This window comes from Hypanus sabinus, unplaced genomic scaffold (assembly GCF_030144855.1).
Source record: "Hypanus sabinus isolate sHypSab1 unplaced genomic scaffold, sHypSab1.hap1 scaffold_808, whole genome shotgun sequence".
Classification (NCBI taxonomy): domain Eukaryota; kingdom Metazoa; phylum Chordata; class Chondrichthyes; order Myliobatiformes; family Dasyatidae; genus Hypanus; species Hypanus sabinus.
The window spans coordinates 17,324-36,969 of record NW_026781660.1 but is presented as its reverse complement, the minus strand read 5'-3'; the positions used below and the strand labels follow the sequence as shown (position 1 = coordinate 36,969).

General features: G+C 44.8%; 1 protein-coding gene across 1 annotated transcript; it reads left to right on the top strand.

Annotated features, from left to right (window-relative positions):
• Nucleotides 1–319: 319 nt before the first annotated feature.
• Nucleotides 320–16,118, top strand: LOC132390229 (NACHT, LRR and PYD domains-containing protein 12-like; the record flags this gene model as incomplete). The annotated part of the gene is made up of 6 exons (XM_059962838.1): nucleotides 320–2,272; nucleotides 5,746–5,837; nucleotides 7,434–7,600; nucleotides 10,217–10,388; nucleotides 10,487–10,552; nucleotides 15,131–16,118. Coding segments are annotated over exons 2-6 (1,403 nt in total), but the record flags the coding sequence as incomplete, so codon positions are not given.
• Nucleotides 16,119–19,646: the final 3,528 nt, after the last annotated feature.

Genomic DNA, 19,646 nt, shown 5'->3' with positions numbered 1-19,646 from the left:
GTTTGAGAATAAGGGGTAGGTCATTTAGGAACTTCGTTCCTTAACTCTAAGGAAAAACTTCTTCTCCCAGAGAGTTGTGGGGGTCTGGAATGCACTGCCTCGGAAGGTAGTGGAGGCCAATTCTCTGGATGCTTTCAAGAAGGAGCTAGATAGGTATCATATGGATAGGGGAATCAAGAGTTATGGGGACAAGGCAGGTACCGGGTATTGATAGTTAATGATCAGCCATGATCTCAAAATGGCGGTGCAGGCTCAAAGAACCGATTGGTCTACTTCTGCCCCATTGTCTATTGTCTACTTACTGTTCGGGATGGAATGAAGATGATTGTAGGGATTGCATCTATGCAATTCTGTTCTGGGTGTCACACATCTTGCAGTCAGTCAATTGCTTCTGCATCAAAAGAACAAAATGAAATCTCCTGCACTGGGTTTCCAGTGCTAAGTTTTCAATTTTATATTTAAAACATTTTCTTCCTGTTACCCGACGGGGAAAATGGCTGCTAATTGACCTGGGCTACACCGCACTCAAAAAAATAATGAACAACTGTGTTCAATGAAACTGTGGGAACAAGCTAAAATGTATCAGCACCCTCTTTGTGGTCCAAGGCCCATGTTTTAGAGCTAATCCCCGTCTAGAAAGAGGATCATCAGGCTCCAGTTCTGTCACGGGTTGGTGTGGGAGTGTAAGTTTTTGAACTGGGATTAGCTGAGACACTGTCGCATATTACCGGCAGCAAAGAGCTCTGGTGCTTGCGATACAATCTTGGGATGTGGTTTCCAGGAATATGGGACTGGCAGTGTTTGGGCTTCGGTCCACGTTGGTGCTTTTTCAGATGCGGCTGGATGTTCCTCCTTCCGCAATGAAGCAGACGTCTCAGGTGGCTGGATATTGGTAGCGCGAATCTCTCAGTGTGAGATGCGGGAACACCCAGTGTGAGATGTGGAAAAGATGTGCGGGCTGTGACCCTCTGAGGTTGGATCCTGGGACACCACCCATGTCTAAATCAGATAAAGTGAATCAGGGAATCAAGTTGTCAGGGTTTATGAGAAGTTGAGCGAGTATTTCTGTTCTGTGCTCAGATGTTTGGTTCTGAAGTCTCTTTGGAAGCAAAGCAGAGAATGAGTTCCCATTCCATCCCTCACAGAGAGAGGCTGTGATTAAATTTGCACCAGTAGACATAGACCGGGGTTTCAGAAATCAATTCACGTTTTGAAGTTCCCCCTCATTCTCACCTGTCTATCTGCCAGTGGGAGCCAAACAGAAACGCAAGATGCTGAAGATGGAACAGAACATGGAACAGTACATCACAGGAACAGGCCCTTCGGCCACAATGGTGTGCCAGACCAGCTGAAAAATAAATCAACCCCCGCCCCCGTAAAATCTAGGGTTGTTGCAGGTGGGGTGAAGTTGGGGCGGCAGTGATTATTTACACCAACTGAATAACAACAAGCCTGGATACATTGGGAATGGAGAGTATGTCTGGATTAGACGGAGAGTCTGGAATCTGAGAGTGCTGCCTCAGGATAAAGAAACTTCACTTTCAAACATTACTTCAGCCAAAGGTTGTTTGATCTGTGGAATTTATCACCACAAACAGTGGTGGAGGCTATCGTTGGGTATATTCATGTTCTGGATTGACAAATAGGTTGAGAATTATAGCAGGAAGCAAGAATACGGTGTTGGAAAGTAATCCTCCATGATTGATTAGAGAGCAGACTAGAATGACTTTATCACATAATTCTCCTGTTATAAATTATGACTTGTATCTTATACTATGACTGAATGATGACTTCCTTGTATTCCATCACGAGCAAGAGAAAATCTTCAGATGCTGGAAATCCAAGCAACAGCCACAAAATGCTGGAGGAACTAAGCAGCTGGAAGAGAGGAGCGTTGACATCCAGATGCTGCCTGGCCTGATGAGTTCTTCCAGCATTTTGTCTGTGTTCCTTTGTATCCCATATCAGGTTTTGTAAAGTTTGAGGGACAGTTACTGATTTCTTCACTCGGATCATGACATATGCGTTCAAAATTTAAATGTCAGGTTAACGCTTTGTTCTCGTTTGTTTTAGTAACATAATTCATTACTTCTTTCGTTGAAGTTAGACCTGTGGTGAGAGATTTATTGGAAGAGACGCCCACAACTGGATGCAAACCACAACTGAAAACAAGGGAACAGCAACAAGTGAACCAGCCCGAGGACGGAGATCATCAATTCGACAGAACCCTTCTGACTCGGAGTTCCCATTAATTCAGTCAGGAGAAAGTTCGGTGAGTCTCATTTACCCAAACACTGCTCCTTGAGACATTACATTTCTGTACCAAGGAAGATAGGAAATAGCTGGAGTGAGACTGAACAAATGTAGAAGTGCCAGTTGCAATCATTCCAGATGTACTGAAGTGCTGTCAGTATAAGTTCTGCATAATAATTATATTATGCATGTGAAAAGAAACATTACATTGATTAAGTACATACATCGAGATTTGTCTGTTAATGTTGTATCCCAGCAGGTTGCGGATCGACCATGACACACTCGGTGAGCTGGTCCGCATTGTACGGGACCGAGGGACGCGCTCCCCGCTCCCTGTTACTGACTCGACAGTCTCCCCATCTACCGCACGCGACAGCTCACCGCCCCGCCCACTGCCCACGCGCGCCCTCTCGCGGAAATTCGTCACCCTCGGTCTGACGTTGAGAAGATTTAAGCATGCTGCGCGTGCCCGGTATCTCTCGTGAAGTGACGTGACATTTACTTGTCTCTCATTGGAGACACCAAATACCAATTCAGTATACCAACCAATGGAGATATGGGTTTCGTTATTAAGGAGTCCCCTTAACAAGGAGTTGGCGGAGCTGTCAGGGCAATGGATTGAAGTGGGAGTTCAGGGGGTTTATCTCCTCAGAATGAGCAAGGATGGAGAAGGCTTCAGCATATTTTTAGTGGACACCGATAAAGTGTTGCCTGCAAGTGCGGAGACGGAGTTATTTTGACAGCAAGTCACGATCTTACTATCTGACACGGTGGGCTGGAGGGACCCGGTGGCTGCCTTTTGTTTGAGGTGTCTGGGTTTAAACAGCGGAGTAAATAAACCCACCTTGGACCAGCAGGCTGTCCCAGTGGGTGTTGTGTGGTCAGATGCTTGGAGTATGGTTGCTCCCTGTCTGCAGTAGGGACAAAATGCAACATTTTCAAGTCTGTTATTGACTGAAAACATGTAAATTCATTCTTTTTTTTATTGTTTATGATACAATCATTGTCCAATTTATGTTCAAGTTTAATAGTCATTCAAAACATACATGAAACACATGAACACAGCCAAATACAACAGCCTCCTTACTAGAAACTGCCTCTCTAAGATACCCCAAGGGCATAGGCATTTCCTGAATAATATTATCTATCCATTGTAGCTTCTGTCATCCTCTCCTTCTTTTGCCTTCTGTTTTACCGAACATGAGAGTCGTCTCCAAAGAATCCTGCCCCCTCATGATGTGGTCAAAATAATTGAGCTTTTCAAGCTTCCTAGTGAGAAGTCTGGCGTATTTCTCCAAGTATTGACTTGTTCGATCTTCTTGCTGTCCAACGAACACTTTCCCACAACATCCAAGTTCAGAGGCGTTGATTATTTTGTATTCAGCCTTACTAATAGTCCAGTTCTCACAGCCTTACACCACAACTGGAAATACTATAAACTTGACTCTACGGTCCTTATGTTATGTCTCTGCACTTCAGTATATTATCTAAATTTGAAATTACTGCCCTCCCCAGAAGTAAGTGCCATTTAATACGCTGCATTTACCATCATTTTCAATCTTTCTTTATTGATTAAAAAATTTATATGAATAGATACAAATCAGCGGTGAAGTTATATCAAATACATAATAGAATAAACGTACAAAATAGAAAATGATATACACTGTCAAAATCATGTGTAATATAATATTAGGCTATTATATATAAACAGAGAACCACAACTCCTCTTGACAATTCATACAAAAAAAAGACTGGAAATGTTCTATTTATAGGAGAGAAAAAAACACTAAACTAACCTAAAACAAAAAAAAGGGTGGGACGGGTCAGTCCATTTGAGGACAAGATTACAAAAAAAGAGGAAAACGTCCTTCTGGTCAAATCTGAAACTTCACGGAGAGAGAAAGAAAAGAAAGAAAACAACAAAAAAAAGAAAAGTAAAGAACTTAGATCTTATGAAAATATTGAATAAAAGGTGGCCAGCTTTGTTCAAATTTGAAAGATGTATCGAACTAATTTTCTCCAAGTTTAAACAAAGCATAATGGAGGAGAGCCAGAAAAAAGTCATAGGTGAATTAGGATCCTTCCAATGCAACAAAATAGCTCTCCTACCCAATAAATTTGAAAAGGCTATTACATTTACCATCTATAGAAATCTTTGAACCACGGAAGAAAAAATCCGTCTCTGCTTCCACTTCCTTTCCATTTATTACCACAGAGTTAATAGGACTGGCTGGTTTTCTTAATATTGAGCAAGAAGCCGGCTTTCAACTTTCTTCTTTCATTTTCATTAGAAGCTTCTTCAGATCCTCCTCACTTTCAGCCATTAGAATAGAATCACATGCATATCTGAATTTATTAATATTCTGTCTGGTAATTTTCACTGCAACATTTTGAGTCCTCTCGACCAGCATTCCTCATATGCTCAGCATATAGATTAAATAAGCAGGGTGACAATATGCAGCCTGCTCATACTCCTTTCCAAATCTTGAACCAGTTTGTTGTTCTGTGTCGTTCTAACTGTTGCTTCTTGATCTTTGTACACGTTTCTCATAAGGCAGAACAGATGTCCCGGTATTCCCATTTCTTTAAGGATTTGCCATAGTTTATTATGGACCGCACTGCTGAAGGATTTAGAGTAGTCAATAAAACATAGATAAATACTTTTCTGAAATTCTCGCGATTTCTCCATTATCCAGCGTAGGTTAGCAATTTGGTCTCTGGTGCCTCTGTCTCTTCTAAAAGCAGCTTCTATCTGGCAGTTCGTGTTCCATATATTGCTCGGGTCTTGCTTGCACAATCTTTAGCTTTACCTTTCTAGCACGTGAAAAAATTCGGTAATTTGAACAATACTGTACATTTCCGTTCTTGGGTATTGGGATAAAAACGGATCTTAATCCAGCCTAAAAGTCATTGTTGTTTATATTTTTCCAGATCTGCTGGAAAATTGCATGCAACACTTTTACAGCATCACCTTTTAGAATTTTCAACAATTTTACTGAAATCCTATCACATCCTGCAGCCTTATTATTGGCACTGTTTTCTATCACCCATTCGACTTCACTTTCCAGAATGTCCGGCTCCAGATCGGTGAGGGAGTCATTGCAGGTGTCTTCCCTGTTGGGTCTTTCTACAATTCTTCTGTGTGTTCCTGGCAACTCCCTTTGATGTCCTTTGCTTCTGTAAGGTCCTTCCCTTCTTTGTCATTTCCTATGACATTTTACATGAAATGTTCCTTTGATTTCTCTAATCTTCTGCAACAGATGTCTTTTTTTTACAATTCTGTTGGCTTCTTCAGCTTCAGTGCATTGCTCCTTTAAGTAAGTTTCCTTATATTTCCTTGCTATCTTTTTGAACTTTGTGTTCAGTTGGAGGTCTTTGTACCGATTTCCATTTACTCCATGGAATGTCGGAGATGAGCAGTGACCTTACATAAGTGTTTTATATTTGAAGGACAGAGTAACTGAATCATACTTTTTTATTTGTGTAATTCAGGTCATTGCCAGCAGGTGGGGCGTGCTTCCACCCGGACGGCAGACAAACAGACGATAATCAACCAACGTCAGTCAGAGTCAGAATGGACACGGGTATGTTCACTGGGCTCTTTCTCATTAAATCTGTCATCATGGTACACGTGTAATCAAATCATCAATAATTCAGAGGGATAAACTTGGGAGATAAAGGGGCAGAGAGAAGGTACCATCAAACGGAGTCATTGTTCCAACTGGTAAAGAGTCCATGAGCATTGGAACAATTCACCAGCTCCAGCGCAAGGACCTAACGAGGGGAATGATCGAATCGCTCCGCTCACCACACAAATCTTCACCTGAGTGAAAGGAGAAAGAGGCCCTGAATAAGTTGGGAGTGGGTAACACTCAGACAGGAATACAACAGCGGGCAATGGAACAGTCGAGGGAACAGATAGAATTTCCGTCAGCATTTGGTACACTCTGATGTGGGAAATGCCTCCGACAGCCATTGAGAGAAACAGAAGTTGTTTTCTGTTTGGAAGGGCAATGTAGAATTCTCCCCAGATTAACGGGTTGTTGTACAATGGAGGTGAGGGGAGTCCCCTGTGTTTGTTTTCTGTGGCCGAGTTAAAGAACGTTATATTGAGGGAGGACGGGCTGGGTGCAGGAGACAGTGAATAAGAGACATTGTACACAGGGAATCTGGGGCGGGTGGAGGGGGTGGCTACTGAAGCAATGAAATGCTCTTGGCGAATAGGATGAAAGTAAAACAAAATAATAAGTGGAGAGGGCACCGTACAAAATGCTGGAGGAACTCAGCAGGTCAGGAAGCACCTATAGTGAAAAAAATAACCTTCAATGTTTCGGGCTGAGAATCTGTAAGTTGATTTCAAAGTCGCCTTGGGTACATAAAATGGAGTCAGCTCGAGAGGAGCGTTGTTCTGGCTGAAGGTCTGTGACCAGTACTGTTCGCAAGGATCACTGTTTCGCCATGCGTCGTGTGTGTGAATCAAACAGGTTAAACATATGATGTACTGGGTGGACTTATTCGTTGATTTACAGAGTTGGAGGAGATGAATAAATTTGGGACTGTTGTCAAAGTGTTCGGCATCCAGTTAGAAATAGGAACAGAGAGTCACCAAGTACAGATAATTCAGGCAAATGTGAGAAGTTGCATTTTGAGAGGTCAAATTCGCGAGCAATGTGCACGGTGAATGTTGGGACTGATAATAAGATTGATGTACTGTCGGGTCTTGTGATGGGTATGCACAGCTCCCTTAAGGTGGCAACACAATTGGTAGTGTGCTAACGATGAGTTGAGGTATTTGTTAAAGTTAGACTGTAACTCGATACGCGTTGGTTAAGAGACAATTTCAGTATTGTGCACAAATCGAAAATGATGTGGAGGGTCTGTAGAGGGTGTAGACGAGTTTCACCACAAAAACCTAAGGTAACAGGTCTGTTTAGATGGTAAAGTTTAAAGGGGATTTACGATGCAGGTTTTCCACAGAGAGTGATCGGTGTCTGGAATGAGCTGCCGAGGGTTGGACTGGAAACAGATACTCAGCAGCGTCTGAGAGGCGTTTGAACTCATGAGTAGGCCGGGAACGGGGGACATTGACCGTGTTCCTGAAAATGGGATTGGTTTAAAATGGCATCGTGTCCGCATACGCATGGTACATCTACTATTTTATGTTCTATGACCGACTACAGATCTGAACTCCGCCATCTCCACCTTCCTGTCAAATTGTGACGATCACCAACTGTTTCGGTTGACGAGATTCTACATGGAGCGACTGGAGCAGGCGATTGAGGAGGGCGTGGAGGGAGTCAGCTTCATGTTAATGGGCGAGGATCACTTCACCGGGCAGGAGTATCACGTAAGTGGAAGGGACATACACTGACTGTATATTCTACTGAATCTATCACAAACCGACAGAACCGGTGTAACGACACCTCTGGGCTGTAAAAATCCTGTAATGCTTGTGGTCAACATCAAGAAAAGAGTTTTCATCTGCGAAAATCCCTGAACTTTTATTAACCAACACAACCTTCTCTCCAGTTTTCTGATCACATTCATTTATAGACAGATTAGGATACAGGCAATGATTGACTGGTGAATTTAGTGATGTGACACTTGACGGACATTGCAAGTGGACAGATAACCACTCTACACCACTCATCACATCATGTTCCCAATGTTCGACCTTAATGGCCACTGACCAGTCTGCGTTCTCCTGATGACCCACGGGTTTCCCACAAATCAAATATATAGTCTTATTTCTCAGCTCATTCTCAGTCGACCTTCAACCCCATCGTCAGTTCAACACTGACTGTCATCTCTCATTTGAACTGCTGACCCTTTTTTTGATCAATATCCCAACATGCCTCATGGTTCTGTTACCTTCTGTTCCTTGTGACTTCCAATTTGAGTTTGTAATTACCATAGCTTTTCCTGTTAACATGGGAAGTGCAACATTAGTACCACTGAAAATATTCCAAACATCTACAGCTAACATAGAATTACAAGGAAACAGCTTTCCAATGGTCCTCGTGCTACTGGAGTGCATTCACCTATTACCACCCAGAATGAATATTAGTGAAGAGCCAGACACCATACTGAACACGACATTCCACGTGAGGCAGCTGATAATTTCAGTCTAAACTTCTTACTCAACATTACCACCGGTCGGCTTTGGTCTGTCACACATGCACAATAGTCCTGAGTTTGCTGGCTGCTCCTCACTGCCAGTTTCCAGCTGTTGGCTGGCACTGGACCCCTCATGGAGCCTGGCAGTGAAGGGTGAAGCTGCTGCGGTTCACCAGGGATTACCCTGGCAAAAATCAACAGTGGCCCGGCCATAGTTTCACCTAGTCATAGTCATCAAACACTACAGTACAGCAACAGGCTCTTCTGCCCATCTAGCCCACACCGACCTATTATCTGCTTAGTCCCATTGATATGAACCCGGACTGGAGACATCCAAAACTCCCCCATTGAATGAACATCCAAACTGATCTTAAATAATCAACTTGAATGTACATTGACTAATTAAGATGGCAGCTCGTTCCACGCTCTTCAGCAACCTCTGAGTGAACAGGTTCCCCTTCACTTTGCCTTTCACCTGTCATCATTACCCTATGATCTCTAATTCCAGTCTCACTCAACCTCAGTAATAAATGTATTTTCGCAATAACTCTCTGTATACCTTTTATAAACTTGTATATCTCTTTCACATCTCTCATGGTCCTCCGACACTCTATGGAATAATGTCCTAGCCTATTCACACTTCCTCTATATCTCAGATCCTCAACTCCTGGTAACAATCTGTATTTTATTTTGCATTCGTTCAATCTTATTGATATCCTTTCAGGAGGTAGATGTACACATTGCTTCAATTTAGCCTCTGAAACATCAACTTCGACATAATATCCCAACGTCTGTATTCAATATTTTGATTTACGAAGCCCCATGTCCAAAAAGCTACAACGCCATCTACCTTCGATAATACTTTCAAGAAATTTTGGATCTGTATCACGTTGCAGCATCTCATCACACTTCCTACTCTTGTCATTGGTACCAACGTGGACCAAGACCTGCTCATCCTGCCCTTAAAGAAGTTTCAGAGTCGATACGAGATATCACTGACCTTGGTAACACACCATCCAAAAATCCTGTTCTCGTAAATAGAATCTCCAGTCTATTCTCCTGATCATTTTATTCCACGTCAGTGCATCTCAGCACTTCTCATCCCTTCCGAGTCACAAAGGCAAACTCAGAGCCAGAGGCATAATCACCGTGGCTTTCCTCTGCTAGGCCATACCCCGAAACAGAAAGCCGTATCCCTGTTACAAAGAGTTTCCTGTAGTGGCTGCCTGTTCCCTTCCCCCTCCTGACAGTCACCCAGTTCCCTGTGTTCCGGGCCTTGTGTACAGCTCCCTCCCTGTATAGCCTGAGTCAATCTCTCAGCCTCCGGAATGATCCTGAGTTCACCCAGCTCCAGCTCCGATTCCTCAGCACAGTCTGTATTAAGCTGCAGCTGGATGAAATTCCTGAAGGTGTAGTTATCGGGGACACTGAACGTCTCCCTGTCTTGCCGCACCCTGTTGGAAGAGCATCCCACTATCCTGCCTGGCTTTCCTACTGTTCTAACCGTGAAAAAGAGAAGGGAAATATTACCCAAGATCAACCCAAGCCTCCGCCTCTCCTCAATGAACCCTCTCGGACACAAAGCATCAATAACATACTCTATCTCTGGCTCACTCACACTATGACTGCTCTGTTTAAACTTTGCCAAGTGGATAAGTACCCCGCAATCTGTGGCGTTCAGAAAGTCATCATTGGCCATGCTAACTTCTTTTAATTTCTTTTTCCTGCTGCGAACAATTGCTGTCAGTGATTTGCGACGAGCAGAATGTGCTGGGTCTGTCCATGTTCAGGGTAGATTTGAACCCATCCCTCCGTTCCTCAATATATTTCCCATTGTTCATTACAGAGCGTGACTGAGCTCGCGGAGAAGGGAAACCGAGCGGGCGCTTCCAAACAACTCCTGGATCTGGTGATGGAGAAGGGCTCCGGGGCCCGGAGGGTGATGTGGGAATCCTTTGTGAAACTGCACCACCATTTACCGAAGCTGAGCAGAATATTGAATGAAATACGGGAGCGAGGTACGGTGAACAATACACTGTGTGTTACAGATGTAAATGCTGATGAATTTACAGTATTACACAGAACAGACTTCATGCAGGTTAATCTGTTTGAACAGGTGACGGCCAGTTCGCCTACATGGACACTGAGCGGGGTTTATCTGAAGTGCCCACGCATCTGGAAGGTAAGTGATGGAACGGAAATCTGAAAGTCTGTATTTCACACTGAGAGTCTGAATACGTCTCTTTAGAGGCCTGTTTAGAGACTGTCAGAGTCTGGGAGACAGGTTTTTGTTGTTATTTCACACTGAGAGTCTGAATACGTCTCTTTAGAGGCCTGTTTAGAGACTGTCAGAGTCTGGGAGACAGGTTTTTGTTGTTATTTCACTCAGAGAGTCTGAATACGTGTCTTTAGAGGCCTGTTTAGAGACTGTCAGAGTCTGAGAGACAGGTTTTTGTTGTTATTTCACTCTGAGAGTCTGAATACGTCTCTTTAGAGGCCTGTTTAGAGACTGTCAGAGTCTGGGAGATAGGTTTTTGTTGTTATTTCACACTCAGAGTCTGAATACGTCTCTTTAGAGGCCTGTTTAGTGACTGTCAGAGTCTGGGAGACAGATTTTGTTGCTGTGGCTGGAGGACACGAAGCAATTTGCATTTGTCACAACACCTTTTCTGTAGGGCCGAATATCTGGAGATTTGACAAAACTGAAGCCAGACCATTCCAATTGGAACATCCAACTCCAGCAAGGGAAATCTCACACCTCTGATCCAAAGTGGAGCTGAGATTTGTTGTTATTCCTCCATGGGAACATAAGGCATGGGAGCAGAATTAGGCCATTCAGCCCATCAGTCTGCTCCGCCATTCCATCATGGCTGATCCCCGAATCCACACAACACCATACACCTGCCTTCTCGCCATATCCTTTGATGCCCTGACCGATCAGGAACTTCTGCCTTCATTACATCCATGGACTCGGCCTCCACTGCAGTCTGAGGCAGAGCCTTACAGACAGTCATTATTCTCTGGCTCAAAGAGTCCTCCTTACCTGTTGTAAAGGATCGCCCCTCAATTTTGAGGCCCTGGTCCCTAGTTCTGGATGCACCGACCACAGGAAACATACTTTCCACATCCACCCTATCTGGTCCTTTCAACATTCTGCAGGTTAAAAGAGATTCCCTTGCATTCCTTAAAATTCCAGTGAGTACAGGCTCAAAGTTGCCAAAACACACTTCATATGTTAACCCCTTCATTACCAGAGTCATCCTCTTGAATCTCCTCGGGACTCTCTCTAATGACCACACATCTTTTCAGAGGTACTGAAAAGCTGTTGACAACACTCCTGTAGTGCAGCCTGACTATACAGTCCTGTAAAGGCTCAGCATTTATATTCGATTCTCTTTTTTGCCACCTTTACCACAGACTCGACCTTTAAACTAATCTTCTGTGAGTTTTGCTCGAGGCTCCGATGTCCCTCTGAAGTCGCTCTGCACCTCTGATTCTTGGAACTTCTTCCTATTTAGATAATAGTCCGCTCCTTTCACCAAAATGCATTATCATACATTTCCAACACTGTATTCCATCTGCCACCTCTTTGCCCATTTTTCCAATTTGCCTCAGTCCTGTTGCAATCGCACTACCGACCCCTCCACCTATCTCTCTATCATCCGCAAACGTTGCCACAAATACATACATTCTATCATCTAAATCATTGACAAACAATCTGAAAGTCAGCGGTCCCAATACTGATCCCTGCGGAACACCACCGGACACTGGCAGCCAACCAGAAAAGGCCCCTTTTATTCCCACTCGCTGTCTGCTGCCTGTCAGCAATTCCACTGCACATACCAGTATCTCTCCTGTGACGCCATAGATTTTTATCTGGTTAAGCAGACTCCTGTGCAGCAGCTTATCAAATGCCTTCTGAAAATCCAAGTAAATGGCATCCACTGACTCCTTTGTCCACCCTGCTTCTTACTTCCAGGATGAATTCCAACAGAAACCATGCTCACTTATATTGTCATTAGTCTCCAAGTACCTCAAAACCTCAAACTTAATAAGAGACTCCAACTCTTTTCCAGTCGCTGAGGATTGGCTAACTGGCCGATAATTTCCCTTCTTTTGCCTTCCTCCCTTCGTAAAGAGTAGAGTGACAATAGCAATCTTCCAGTCCTCCGGACCATGCCAGAATCAAGTGATTCTTCAAAGATCATGACCAATCCATCCGTCATCTCTTCAGCAACCTCTCTCAGATCTCTGGGATGTATTCCATCTGGCCCAGGTGACTTTGCACCTTAAGAGTTTTCAGTATGCCGAGATGTTTTTCCTTTGTAATAGCAATGGCAGTCACTCCTACTGCCTGTTACTCGCAGACTGCTAGCGTCTGGAACAGTGAGGATATATGCAGAGTGCACATTCTCCAGTGTTCCAGCATGGACTCTCACCTCCCTTTTAATCTTTATATAACTGAAAGAAAAGTGTTTTTTATCCTGCTTTATATTATTGGCTTTTCTGCTCTCATATTTCATCTTTTCCCTACTTTTAGCTTTTTTAGTTGACTATTGTTATCTTGTATGCCCTTTCCTCGGCTTTTATGCAATCCTTAACTTCCTTTGTCACCCATGGTTGCCTACACGTGTCATTTGAGAACTTCTTCCTCCGTGGGCCGTATCCATCCTGCAACTTGAGACCTATTCCCAGAAGCTTCAGCCATCTCCGCTCGTATCCTTCTCCAATCTACCTGGGAAAGCTTCTCTCTCGTGCCTCTGTAATTCGCTTTATTCCATTGCGATACTGATACTGTAAGTTATGCTTCTCCTTCTCAATCTGTATTATGAATTCACTCATATTATGATCACTATCTCTTAATGGTTCTTTTACATTAAGCTCCCTCATCAGATCAGGGCTATTACACAACACCCAATCAAAGACGTCGTCTCAAGCACAAGCTGCTCTGAAACGCTATCTCGTGGGAATTCGATATATTCCCTCTCTTGCGATCTGATTCCTGACGTTTGTTTGATTTTCTTATTCCCCGTGCACATTGAAGTCCTTCATTACAACTGCGTCATTAGCTTTAACACACGCCTTTTCCAACTCCCTTTGCAATCTCAACCCCACACATTCGCTATTTTCAGGCCAATATAGGATCCCTATCAAGCTTCTTTTTTTTAACTCTTACAGTTTCCTATCTCCACCCACAAAGCTTCAACATTCTCTAACCCTATGTCACCTCTTTCTACAGATGTGATTCCACCTCGAACCAGCACAGCCACATCACCAACGCCTATGCCTTCCTGCCTGTCCTTTCGATAAGACGTAAATCTTTTAAAGTTAAGCACACAGCTATGGTCTTCTTTCAGCCACGACTCAGTGATGCCCACAACATCATACCGACCAATCTCTAATTGCGCCAAAAGTTCGTCCACCTTATTCTGAATGTTGCGGGCATTTAAACACAAGGCGTTCAGTCCTGCATCTGCGCCCTTTTGAATGTTGTCTATGCAGTACAATTTAACAGTTTGCTCTCTCTGTATTTGAACCCATTCATTGGCTTGTCCACCCTAACATTCATGTTAAACCCATCATCTACTTGTAAAACTGTTGGTTCATCCACAGCTTTATCGTCCTAGTTCCGGTCCCCCGGCCATTTTAGGTTAAAACACTCCCAACAGCTCCAGTAAATCTGCCCATAGGAATATTGGTCCTCATCGGATTCACATGCAACCCGTGCCTTTTGTACAGCTCCTACCTGCCCCGGAAGTGGTAACAATTATACAGAAATCTGAATTCCTGTCCCCTGCTCCAAATACTCTGCCACCCATTTTTCTGCCACCTCATTCTATTCCTATTGCCACTGTCGGGTGACAAAGGCAGCAATCCTGAGATCACTACTTTTGAGGTCCTGTTCCTCAGCTTTTATCCTAACCCCCTGTGTTCTGTTTTCCAGACCTCCTCCCTTTTCTCTTCCCTATGTCGTTGTTACCAATGTTTGTCACGACTTCTGGCTGCTCAACCTCACTTCTCAGGATATTGTGGACGCGTCCAGAAACATTTCGGACAATGGCACCTGAGAGGCAAAGTGCCAGCGGTGTCCACAGAATCGCTTACCCGCCCTCCTGACTTCAGAGTTCCCTATTACCACTGCCATGCTCTTCAGCTTCCTGCTCTTCCGCACATCATCGGGGAATTGCCTGGGTTCATGTACCAGCTCCTCGGAGAATAAGAGACTGTAGACCAGTGCGGGGTGCGTCACATCGTGACTGGCTCAGCCTGGAAAAGGAAACAGAAATTATGTTCCTTTTCTGTGGCTCAGTACTGACAGTTTAATCCTAAAGGAGTGTCAAGAACATGGGGTCCATTGTGAGAGAAGTAAAAGTCAGTAGAGCAAGTAAATGCCCCCTCCCCCACTGTTACCCTCTGTAGGGTTGCACAGTTCAGCAGAAGCTGAGCAGTGAAAGCAGTGAAACCACCCGCTCCACACAACACTCTCCTCTCCAGAATCACGTGTGCACTTGCTGCTCGCTGGAACACCGGGGAATCTGCAAACTACCAACAGAGGGGAGAGTGGAGCCTTTAACAGCGAATCTAAATCGGATCAGAAATTTTTCTGGGCCATCGTTCACTTTCAGACACTCTAATCTCTGATCACCCGATTTCACCCAAACAGTGTCTTTAACGAGTATTTTTGTTATTAAAGAAAATATGTCGGGAGCTCCATGTTCATCAGATCAGGCATTGACAACCTATTTCTGTCCGTCCTAAGATGTTCAACAGAAACACAAGGAGACTCTGCGGGCACAAACTGAAACACTGAGAGTGAACACGATCCTGATGAGGGAGAAGGTGAAGGTTTTCCAGCTGGATGATCGATACGCTGAGCTCACGGTCATTTCTACTGTTCGAGATCGGACACTGGTGGAACATGAGCTGCTGGCAAGAGGCAGAGATCACGAGGAGTGGAGAGAAAAAGATCTCCGTGGTAAGCTAGAAAAAATCCGGACTGATCAGTTATTCAAGAAGAGTTTTGTTCAAAAATTGAAAAGATCTATCTTTAGAAACAAATCAGGGATGTCCGCAGCAGTGGCCGGAGTCCCAGGGATCGGGAAAACAACAATGGTACAAAAGATTGTTTACGACTGGGCCACGGGGAAGATATACCAACAATTCCAGTTTGTCTTCAGTTTCAAATTCCGGGATTTAAACACCATTAACTGTGGAATAAACCTGAAAGAACTGATTCTGCATCATTACCCCTACTTTGGGAATATGCTGGGAGAGGTCTGGAAACACACAGAGGGACTGCTGTTCATATTCGATGGGTTGGATGAATTCAAGGACAAAATCAACTTTGTTGATGGTCGGAGAGACACAGAATCACAGTACACAGATCCTGAATTCAAGTGCAAGGTGTCTGACATTGTGTACAGTTTAATCCAGGGCAAGCTGCTCCCAGGGTGTTCAGTGCTGGTGACCACCCGCCCCACCGCGTTACATTTATTGGAAAAGGCAGAGATCAGTGTCTGGGCTGAAATCCTGGGATTTGTTGGTGAGGAACGGAAGGAATATTTCATCAGGTATTTTGAAGATCAGATTGTGGCGGAAGCTGTTTTCAAACACGTGAAGGAGAACGAGATCCTGTACACCATGAGCTACAACCCTTCCTACTGCTGGATCCTCGCTCTGGCTCTGGGCCCCTTCTTCACACAAAGAGTCAGGGACCCGCTGCGTGTTCCCAAGACCATTAGCCAACTGTACTCCTACTATATTTACAACATCCTGAAAAACCATGGCCGTGAGATTGAGAACCCCCGTGATGTGTTACTCAGGGTTGGTCAGATGGCCTTCAGAGGTGTGTACGAGAGGAAGCTTGTGTTTACAGATGGAGATTTGATCAACTACAATCTGCAGCCTTCCCAGTTCCTGTCCGGGTTCCTGATCGAGCTTTTGGAGAGAGAGGATTCTGCCCAGAGCGTGGTGTACACATTCCCACACCTCACCATCCAAGAGTTTGTAGCTGCAGTCGCACAATTCCTGAATCCATATCCCGGGAATATCCTGAAATCCCTCACTGAAGCCCACAACACGACAGATGGGCGATTTGAGGTATTTCTACGTTTTGTTGCTGGTCTCTCCTCCCCAATGACAGCTCGGGGCCTGGAGGAGTTTCTGGGTCCATTTCCTCATCAAACAACCTGCCAGGTGATTGACTGGGTGAAGGAGGAGGTTAAACGCCAGAGTGGAAACACATGCAGTGAAGCTGGTAAAAGGAGCCTCCTGAACACATTGCACTACCTGTTTGAGTCTCAGAATCGTGGACTCGCTCAGGCCGCACTGGAATCTGTGGAAACACTTTCATTCAGTGGAATGACACTGACCCCGATTGACTGCGCGGTCCTGTCTCATGCCATCGGACTCTGTGATACAATAAGACACCTCGACCTGGAGTACTGCCACATTCAGTGTGAAGGAATCCAGCGGCTGGGACCCGGGCTGCACAACTGCCAGGAGTTGAGGTAACTTGATTTATCTCTCACTCTGAACTGTGAAACTGTTCCATTGTGTTGGTTCAATGTAAAGGAATTTCGGTAAATTTGTAGTAAATCAGATTGTGAAGAATTGTGACAAATGCCCAGGGGATCAGTCAGTAATTCCCCAAGGACGGGAGGGTTCTGTGGTTCCTTGTGAAGGAATGTTGGAGACTTCATCAGATCAGTGAACAACGGCCATTGGTTTAATGGTAGTAAATCACAGGAATGGCCGTGTTTCTCGCTGCCTGTGACACGTCCATTGACAATGTTCCTTCTCACTGTTACTGACACCCAGACCGACACTGACTGCAGCAGGTGGGTCAGAGATTCACACCCCCTTCCCGGTGAGGGACAAGAGACCGACAGCAGACTGTCGCAGTGAGAAGGAAAGAAATACCATTGTGAGATTGTCCTCCCCTGCCCTTCCCCGTGTGTGACTTTGCTCACTTCCAGATACGCAAAGAGCGAGAGCGCATCTCCTCTGGGCCTCTGTTCAGACACAACACACACGTACAAAAAATTTCTGTATCCGCTCATCTTGTAGGATTATCATTTACCCTTGGAATCCTCCTGTGGGCCCTCTCATCCCAATCCCCTTTCCATTCTTTGGAATCTCGCCACCATCCCCATTCCTCCTGTGGGCTCTCTATTACTCTTTCCTCATCCACCTGTGGGATGTCTTTTCCATACCCCCACCCTTCTTGCGAGATCTCTCCTCCCCATTCCTCTTCCTCCTGTGAGATCTCTCTTCCCTATCCCCTTCCTTCTATGGATTTCTCTTTCCCATCCCTTCCTGCTGTTGGAACTCTCTTCCCCATACCCTTTTCTCCTGTGGGATCTCTCTTCCCCATCGACTTCTTCCTGCCGGATCTCTCTTTGGCATGCCCCATTGTCCTGTCGAAATTCTCTTCCCCAACCCCCTTCCTCCTGTGGGAACTCTCTCCCACATCCCTCCTCCTGGCCGATCTCTCAACCCCTTCCCCCTTCATCCTGTTTAATCTCTCTCTATATCCCCCTTCCTCCTGTGGGATCTCTTTTCCCATGCCTCATCCTGCTGTGGGATCTCTCTTCCACACTCCCATGCCGCCTGTGGGATCTCCCTTCCCCATCCCCTTTTTCCTGTGGGATCTCTTCCTCCTGTGGGCTCTCTCTTCCCCATCCCCTTTCCTCCTTTGGGATCTCTCCCCCATCCCCCTTCCTCCTTTGGGATCTCTCTTCCCCATCCCCATTCCCCTTTCGCCTGTGGGAACTCACCTCCCCATAGAATCATAAAATCATAGAACACTACAGCACGGAAAACAAGCCATTCGGTCCTTCTAGTCTGTACCAAAACCTTATTCCGCTAGTCCCATTGACCTGCACCCAGTCCATAACCCTCCAGTCCTCTCCCATCCATGTATCTATCCAATTTATTCTTAAAGCTGAAGAGTGAGTCCACATTTTCCACATCAGATGGCAGCTTGTTCCACACTCTCACCACCCTCTGAGTGAAGAATTTCCTCCTAATGCTCCCCCTAAACCTTTCCCCTTTCACGCTGAAGCCATGTCTTCTCATATTTATCTCTCCTAATCTATGTGGAAAGAGCCTATTCGCATTTACCCTGTCTATACCCTCATAATTTTGTAAACCTCTATCAAATCTCCCCTCATTCTTCTGTGCTCCAAGGAATAAAGTCCTAACCTGCTCAATCCTTCCTTGTAACTCAACTCCTGAAGACCCGGCAACATCCTAGTAAATCTTCTCTGCACTTTTTCAAACTTACTGATATCCTTCCCATAGTTAGGTGACCAGAACTGCACAAAATATTCCAAATTTGGCCTCACCAATGTCTCATAAAACCTCACCATAATATTCCAACTCCTATACTCAGTACTTTGATTTATGAATGCCAGGATGCCAAAAGCCTTCTTTACAACCCTGTCTACCTGTGACGCCACTTCCAGGGAATTATGTATCGGAACCCCCAGCTCCCTCTGTTCCTCTGCACTCTTCAGTGCCCTACCATTTATCGTGTATGTCATACCTTGATTTGTCCTTCCAAAATGGAACACCTCACACTTGTCCGCATTAAATTCCATCTGCCATTTTCTGGCCTATTATTCCAGTTGGTCCAGATCCCTCCGCAAGCTTTGAAAGCCTTCCTCGCTGTCCACAATGCCTACATCTTAGTGTCATCCACAAACATGCTGATCCAATTTATCACATCATCATCTAGATCATTGATACAGACAACAAACAACAATGGTCCCAGCACAGATCCCTGAGACACACCACTAGTCACAGGCCTCCAGTCTGAGAAGCAATCATCCACTACCACTCTCTGTCTTCTCCCACACAGCCAATTTGAATCCAGTTTACAACCACTCCATGGATAACTAGTGTCTGGACCTTTAGAACTAATCTCTCATGTGGGACTTTGTCAACGGCCTTACAAAAGTCCATGTAGACAACATCCACAGCCTTTCCTTCATATGCATTCTTGGTAACCTCCTCGAAAAACACTACAGGATTCATTAAACATGGTCTACCACACACAAAGCCATGTTGACTATCTTTTATCAGCCCTTGGCAGTCCAAATCCTTGTATATCCGATCTCTCAGAACACCTTCCAATAATTTACCTACTACTGATGTCAGGCTCACTGGCCTGTAATTACCTGGTGTACTTTTGGAGCCTTTTTCAAACAACGGAACAACATGAGCTACCCTCCAACCCTTCGGCACCGCACCCGTGGCTGAGGACATTTTAA